Source organism: Octodon degus, unplaced genomic scaffold (genome assembly GCF_000260255.1).
Source record: "Octodon degus isolate 3935 unplaced genomic scaffold, OctDeg1.0 scaffold00009, whole genome shotgun sequence".
Taxonomy (NCBI): domain Eukaryota; kingdom Metazoa; phylum Chordata; class Mammalia; order Rodentia; family Octodontidae; genus Octodon; species Octodon degus.
The window spans coordinates 13242434-13250779 of record NW_004524585.1 but is presented as its reverse complement, the minus strand read 5'-3'; the positions used below and the strand labels follow the sequence as shown (position 1 = coordinate 13250779).

Here is an 8346-nt window from a genome sequence, read left to right as displayed (position 1 = left end):
AAAAAAAAAAAAAAAAGGAGAAAAAACAAATTAAGCACTAACTGCTCCTTTGCACAGACCAGCAGATATCAACAGTACAGTTGTACAAATTTAAGACAGGGTCTCACTAATTTGTTGAAGTTGGGCTTGAACTTGTGATCCTCCTGCCTTAGCCTCAAGAGGATGCTGAGAGTACTGGCGTATGCTATCTGGCCTCTTTTCATCATTATATTCAATTAACACACTACTAGTCTTCCTGCAATATCATCAAAAGTTAAAAAAAACAAACCCAAGAATTTTGCACTTTCAGTTTTATGAAAGTAGAAGCCCTTTCTGGGATCTACCTATGCCTTACCTTGTTTGTTTGACAGAGTCACTGTCCTCACCACAGTTCGAACATTCTCTTTTTCAGGACCTGGAATCGGCTGAGGTTGGAGTAGCAGACTGGAAACACTTGAAGAACCTTCTGAATAAGACAAGTCAAAACCAACAATTTGTGAAAAATACAGCTATCACAAGGTAAGGAATTTTGATTCTACAACCAATTAAGTCAAATACAGATTGCTCTGTCACTACAAACCAATCAACGTTTCTGTACATATATGCCTACAAGGAAATAGTGTAATCACCGGGGGGACCCTTGGGCACAGTGTGAAACAAAATACAGAACTGAGCAGGCATGCTATAATCCCAGGCCCAAGACTCTAGAAAACAGAGAGGAAGATCTTAAGTTTGAGCCCTGTCTGGGCAATTTAATGACACCTTGCCTCAAAAATTAGGGGTTAGGAATGTAACTCAGTGCAAAGGTCTGAATTCTATTTCTAGTACTGGGAAAAAAAAAAAAAAAAAAGGTTAACATCATTCTAGACTTCACCTCAGAAGTGTGTTAATCCCAAATTCTGTCTAAACTTAATCATGCATAAAATCTTAACTCCAAGGTTTCAACACAGCAAGCTTTAAAAGGAATTCTCACAATCAATTATTTGTTTCTCTCCATATACATTTCATACCTTATAATTTTTAGAGATACATGCTAGCCAAAGGTTGAGGTAAGCTCTAGAAGAAAATTCTAGAAACATTTTTTCTTGTTTTTTTGAGACAGGGTCTCACTATGTAGCTCCGGGCTGGCCTCGAACTTGTGGATCCTCCTGCCTCAGGCTCCTAAGTACCGGGATTATAGGCAGGTGCCACCACACCAGACTAATCCTAGCAGCTTTTGGGAACAATTTATCCACAAGTTAAATTTTTGCTCTCCCAATGTCATTCTTAGTAGTATTTTTTTGTTTTTGTGGAACTGGGGATTGAACTCAGGCCCTTGTGCTTGCCAGGGAAGCACTTATTCTACTGAGCCATCTCCCCGGCCCCTTTTTTTGTATTTCTGAGGACACAGTTCCTTCTAGATAAGTCTGTGCTTTACTTCAACTAAGAGAAAACAAAATATATTTGCTCATATTGGCTGTTGTTTCTGCAAGTGTCCTTATTCTTCTCTTGCCTACAACCAACCCTGCCAAAACATGCGATGACTTACCACCTTGCTTCTTGGATTTTTCCTTCATTTTCTTTGATTTAATTTCCTCCAGAGTTTTTATTCCAAAATTTAAACTTTCACCTAAGAAACCCAAATAGAAATCATATGAGAAACTAGATCTTTTCTTACTTTTGCTTTTTTTTCTTCATCGTAAGCATTGAAGAACTTTCTCCATGATTAAGAAAATGGGTATGTGTATGTATGTAGCACGAAGGGAAGAGGGACAGTGACTCTGAACTAAACTTCAATGGTAGTTAAAAATAGTATGGAATAGTCGGTGGTGTTTTAAGCTTTACTAGTAATACAACATCATCTTACCTTGCTTTAAACTGACTCCAGGTTTCCGCACAGGAGCCACTCGTAATGCATTGTGCACTTCGGGAGATGGTTGTAGAGTGGGGGTTTTTGTTTCATCACCCTCCTCAGAAAACTGGTCTGTGTATCAACATTTAAGACAAATTTATAATTAAAACCTGGCCTCCAGGTTTACTACTCAGTCTGTTCAGTAACTTACTACATGAACCTGTTTACTTGTATCATAGAAAGATACACCTAGATGTGTGGCACACATCCACAGTCCCAGCCACTTGGGATATAAGGCCTCATGATCACAAGTAGAGGGCAGCCTGGGCATTTTAGCAAGATTTTGCCTCAAGAAGTCCTGGAAGTATACCAGATCCTGTTTTAAAATATAAAAAGTAGGGCTGGGGAGATGGCTCAGTGGAATAAACGCTTCCCTGGCAACCGCAAGGGCCTGAGTTCAATCCCCGGTTCCACCAAAATAATAAAAAATAAAATATAAAGAGCAGGGGCAGAGGATCTGATTTGCATGCAAGAGGCCCTAGATTCCATCTTCAGTACAGCAAAGAAAGTAAAAAAGAGCACGCAGGGCCACAGGGGCCACAGCCCAACCCACCGTCATCGTCCTCATCGTCATCCGCTGCATTGATCACCACAGGTGGGTGTGTGGGGCTGGGCACGCTCTCTGAGCTCTCCACCTTCATGACGCCCCGCAGCTGAGGAGACGGGTTCGACTGAACAGACAGCTTGTTTTGCTGAGCCGTGAGCGGGCCAGCCTTCACTTCTTCCTCTTGTGACTCAAGCACAGTGGGCAACACAGCTGAACACACAAGAGCAGCCACAAATGAACAAAGAATGTATAATCCCAATTCAACAAACATCTCTGGCTCATTACTTAAGCATAAATATATTGGTACATTTTCACTGTATGCATTTATATCTTTTTACTTAATTTTTTTTCTAAACTCTTACCAAATTCAAAATGTGCTTTTAGTCAGTAAGTTCATTGTATGGAAATACAGAGGCACTCAAAACAATAAACAGAGGGCTAGATGCATACATTAGTTGTTTCCAAGTTCTACATATTTATTTTTAAAACTGACATTCTAGGCTTTTCTGACCAGCAAAGACTTAGTTTTTAAGAGACAAAAGTCATGTGTGGTCTGCACCTATAATCTCAGCTTCTGGGGAGGCTCAGCAGGGACATCACAAGCTTTTTTTTTGGTGGAACTGGGGATTGAACTCAGATCCTTGCGCTTGCCAGGGAAGCACTTATTCTACTGAACCATCTCCCCGGCCCCGCATCACAAGCTTAAGGCCAGTCAGAACAATTCAGTGAGACCTTGTTTCAAAATTGAAACAAAAACCACAAAAAAATGGTGGGGTAGGTAGGGTGTGGTAGCATATGGCTGTAATCTAGGCACTTCAGAGGCTGAGGCAGGAAGATCACTTTGAGTTCAGGGCCGGTTTGGGCTACACAGTGCGTTCAAAACCTGTCTAACCTACATAGTGAGACCTTGTCTCAAAAAGCCCCAAAAAATACATTGAGGAGGCCGAGGCATGAGGATTGCTGCAAGTTTGAGGCCAACCTGAACTGCACAATGAAATCCTATCTCACAGACAATAAATAGAAAAGCTGAGTAGTCAGCCCTTTATTTAATCATGAAACAGGTGTAGCTCAGTGATACAGCACTGACCTACCACACATAACACCTTGAGTCCAATTCCCAGTAAGGACTGGAACAGGTGTAGAAAACACTTGTCTGAACAAACCAGAAAGAGTGAACCTACTTTCTGCTCTAAATGTGAAAAGATGTAGCCATCACATTTTAATCTATGGGACAGCTTGTTATTTATCTTTGTAATGCTGAGAACTATAACCCCAGCCTCAGATATGGCTTTTTTTTTTTTTTTTTTTTTTTGGTCTTTTTGAGACAGGGTTTTGTGATGTGATTCAGGCTGGCCTTAAATTTACTTTGTACCCTACCCTAGCCTTGAAATCCCAGCAATCCTCCTGTGTCAGCCTCCTGAATGCTGTGCTGAGGTTACAGATATGCAATCACACCTGGCCCAGATAGAGCTTTATTTATTTTAAATGTATTTCATACAGGGTCTCACTACGCAGCTCAGACTCACAGTGATCCCCCACTGGGGGTGGTGCTGGGGATCAAACCCCAGTTCCTGTGCTTGCCTAAGCAGGTGGTTGGTCTGCTGAGCTATCTCGCCAGCCCAAGATAGGGCTTTTTAATGGCCACTAATGCCACTAGAAAATTACATTAAAGGATAGTTTGGAAGGGTTATGTTATTTTAGCTTTCTATAGGGTATGCTATTTTAGATGACACACAGGCAGTTGTCTCAACAATACATTCTTCAGTAGTAGCAGAAAACTAGCCATAACAAGGCTGCAGTGCATTAAATCTTTATTTTACAAAACAGGCAGAGGAGGGGCTGTGGATATAGCTCAGCAGCTTAAGTGCCTGCCTGGCAAATGCAAGGTTCTGAGTTTGATCCTTGGTACAGAAAAAAAAAAAAAAAAAAAAGGCAGAGGACCAGATTGGCCAAACCACGGTTTAGAGCAGCAATGGTGATACTTTCAAAGCTTTCAGTGATACAGCCTGCTGCAGCATGCATACCATAAGCTCATCACCACTGGCCTAGAGAATCAAATTTCATTTGAAAACCTTATTGGTTTGATAAGAAAATGGGAAATGAAATTAGCTAGTGCAATCTAATCTGGCATGCCCAGAGAAGTTTGGTTCCTACTGGGTAGAAATCATTTAAGGCTTAATAAGGTTCAGCTTATCCACCTGCAAAGAGGAAGTAATACTATTCAGTGAACTGAAAGAAGGCTATGTATATGAAGTATTTTGTACAGTGTGTGTAACAGGACTTTACTTAACAGTAACTATCCTTCTAAAATTAAGAATGGAAGGGGCTGGGAAGATGGCTCAGTAGGGGCTGGTGAGATGGCTCAGTGGTCTAAAGCACCTACTTAGAACAAACTTAGCAAATCACAGGGACCGCAGTTCAATCCCCAGCACCACATGCCAGCCAGCCCTGCCCCCTGGTGGGCTGAGCTGGCCACACACACACACACACACACACACACACACACACACACACAAATAAATAAATAATTAAAAAAAAGAAAAAAAGATGGCTCAGTAAAATAAGTGCTTCCCTGGCAAGCACAAGGGCCTGAGTTCAATCACCAGTTCCGCCAAAAAAAAAAACAAAATTAAGAATGGGGCCTGGCTCAGTGGCATAAGCACCAGCCTGGCAAGCACAAGGTCCTGAGTTCAATTCCTGGTACAAAAAAAAGAAGAATGGATCTTACTTTTACTTGGAGGTAGGAACAGGCCATCAACATAGCGTCCTCGATTATGATGGAAAGCACAATTTAGTTTTTGACATCCCATTGGCTGATTTTCCCAGTAACATGGAATTTCACTGCGTTTTTTCTGTAGAAGAAAAAAAAAAACATGGTTTTTCAATGTGTGTGTCCCCAAAAGTTCCCAGTTAAGAAGGAAGGCTAATTTGTTTCTTATAAAGTTAGAAGGGGCCAGGGAGATGGCTCAGAAGAAGTCTGAGTTCAATCCCTGGTTCTGCCAAAAAAAAAAAAAGTTAGAAGAAATAACATATAAAGCATGTAGTACATGGAATGGACTCAATGAACTATAGCTACTCTTTGAAACTGTGAGTTCAAGATTGTTTTTTGTGGGGTGGAGACAGGGTTTCAACATGTAATTCAGGCTTGTTCCAAATTCATAGCAATCCTCCTGCTGCAGCCTCCAGCATACTAGAATTACAGGCATGAATCACCACACCCAGCTGCCTGGAACCAACTGTCAAATACCAAGAGTTTTCTGTACCAGTATCTTCTACGTACAAGCCACATGGTATTACCTTATCTATTTAATACCCTGATGAACTGTATGGGTTTATCCCCTTCCCTCTTTATGAAGACACTGGCTCTTCTTCAGACCTATCTGGCCTTGAACTTTCAATCCTCCCGCCTCAGATACTAAGAGAACAGTGATTACAAAAAGACACCAAATTGAGCATGGTGACACATGACTACAGTGGAGCCAGGAGAATCACCAGGAGTTGGAGGCTAGCCTACGTTACTTGGTGAATTCAAGCACAGTCTGAATTACTTGATGAGATCCTGTCTCAAAAAACAAAACAAACAACAAAATTTTTATTTTTTAAAAATACAAACTAGTAAAAGAGAAAAAAGTATTAGAGACAATACACAATTTCACTAAACAAAGTAAGAATTTGACAGTAGTGGTTGTATTATATAATATTATCTTCAAATTAGTTTAGATTACCAAATATAAACATGCAAAATTAGAGAAGAGAAAAAGAAAAAAAACTAACGATTATATACTCTTTCCAATAGACCAACAAAAATCAACAATTATTCAAGCTATTCTGTCTATATACATAAATATATCTTTTCCCCTTCCTTTGTCCTTTTCCTCACTCAGGTTTTTCCTTCTCATTGAATAGCTTCTTGCCCTTTCACAGTATCTATTTTTTTTTTAAATTTATTTGTGGGGGGGGCAGCTCAGCCCACCAGGGGGCGGGGCTGGCTGGCATGTGGTGCTGGGGGATCGAACCGCAGTCCCTGTGCTTTGCTAAGCTTGTTCTAAGTAGGTGCTTTAGACCACTGAGCCATCTCTCCAGCCCCCCCCCCTTTTTTTTTCACAGTATCTATTGTACCTTTCAGATTTTATTCACCCTCAAGTTCTTACACTGAGACAATATGATGTTTGCACATGCAGGTCTCATTTATTTCTAAAAAGCCTCAAGTTTATTTTTATAGCTGAGTAATGGGCAAGAGATGTGGCTCAGTGGTAGAGCTCTTGCCTTGTATGCACAAGACTCTGGATTTGATCCCCAGCAGCACCACCACCATCAAAAACAGAAACAACTCACAAAAATATAACTGAGTAATACTCTATTGTGTAAAAACACCACATCTTTTTTATCCATTCCTCAGTTAATAGGCATTTGGGTTGTTTCCAAGATTAAGCTATGACAAACTGTGCTACTATAAGCACAGGCCCACATAAATCACTGTGTTGTTTTTAGTTCATCTGGAAAAACACCCAGGAGGGGAATAGCTGGGGCAAATGGGACTTCTAGCTTTTTGCAGAATCTCCACACTGACTTCTACAGTGGTTGCACCAGTCTGCACTCCCATCAACAGTGGAGTAGAGTTCCTTTTTAACCACCTCCTCACCAGCATTTGTTACAGGTTGACTCCTTGATGATAGCCATTCTTTCTGGCATCAGATGGGATCTCAGTGTTATTTTAATTTGCATCCCTTGAATGACCAATGATGTTGAACATTTTTTCATATATTTATTTGACACTTGTACTTCTTTATTTTTGAAGTGTATATTCATCTCAAATGCCCATTTTTTGATAGGGTCTTTGAATGTGGGGGTCTGATTTTTAAAACTTCTTTATGTGCAAACAATAAAAATTCATTGCCACCATGTCACTATGCTCAGCTTTTGTTTCTAATTAAAAAAATTATTTTTGGGGCCAGGGATATAGCTCAGTGGCACAGTGCCTGCCTGGCAAGCACAAGGCTCTGCATTCAATTCTTCATGTCCCCCACCCCTTTAGTAGCTAGCTAACTGGCAGTCAACTTCTTACACTGAAATGAATTGAACTAGCATGGTACTAGGTATAGGAGGCCCACCTGAGGATTGTTGCCAGCAGCATAAAGGTAGAACAGGAGAAGCTGTGGGAATGCTGTTAGGGATGCTGTTTGGAGAAGCTGTTGGAAGCTGCTAGTTCTCTTGGGCTGTTCTGCTGGAGGGCCTTGTTATGCTGGCTTTCCCAGTGAACTCTGGAGGAGCTCTGGTCCTCATCTTGAGCATCACTTCCTAGCTCCAGAGGGTAAGACAGTGCACTGCTGGCTTCACGGAGAAGGCTGTCACACTGGCTTTCCTGATGGGAGCTCAGCTTTCCTAATTGCTGGGGGAACTCGGGACCTCACTGTTGTGAGGATGGCTGTACTTCTTTTGGGGGAGCTCTAGTGCTTCCCTTGAGCGCTGCTTTCTAGCTCCAGTTCAAATCCCTCAGCCTGCTAGCACAGAAACTTCATCCCACTGGCATAAAACTTCTAGCTTCCACCACTATCTTCTGGCCTTTCCAGCACAGATCCACGAAGCGGCCTTCATGAGACTTTGTTGTGGGCTCTAGCTCTAGGCTCCAGCTGGACTTGTGTGAAACACTGTTATGAGTTCTAGGGTTTAATCTGGTTGAACTTTTGTGAGCTTCTGTTCACATCTGCACTGACTAATCAACGTTTGCTTTAGGTGTTTGCTCTAGTCATCTTATTGCTCATTTGTTAACACAAAGTTTCATGACCAACAGCACTGAGCTCACGGCTGAACAAAGCCTGCCTAACATTCATACCTTCTCTGTAAAGCACAGATGTATTTACAAACAATATCTACTGCACTTCAGTGTATGTTCTAGGATCACTTTAAACAGTAGAATGACCAACCAAAT

The 8346-nt window shown here is 41.3% G+C and overlaps 2 protein-coding genes across 3 annotated transcripts in view; both read right to left on the bottom strand.

Moving 5' to 3' along the window:
* The window catches only part of LOC101586177 (ATP synthase subunit f, mitochondrial-like), a 290636-nt gene that overhangs the window by 157583 nt on the left and 124707 nt on the right, over positions 1 to 8346 (bottom strand). The window lies entirely within an intron of this gene.
* Zc3h11a (zinc finger CCCH-type containing 11A) overlaps positions 1 to 8346 on the bottom strand; it is a 48563-nt gene that overhangs the window by 20852 nt on the left and 19365 nt on the right. For both annotated transcript variants that reach the window (XM_004625380.2, XM_023708182.1), the window contains 5 exons: positions 5146 to 5269; positions 2424 to 2627; positions 1826 to 1942; positions 1508 to 1588; positions 335 to 445 (listed from right to left, as the gene is read on the bottom strand). In XM_004625380.2, coding sequence (XP_004625437.1) covers positions 335 to 445; positions 1508 to 1588; positions 1826 to 1942; positions 2424 to 2627; positions 5146 to 5269 — 637 coding nt within the window. The remainder of the gene's footprint in view (positions 1 to 334; positions 446 to 1507; positions 1589 to 1825; positions 1943 to 2423; positions 2628 to 5145; positions 5270 to 8346) is intronic.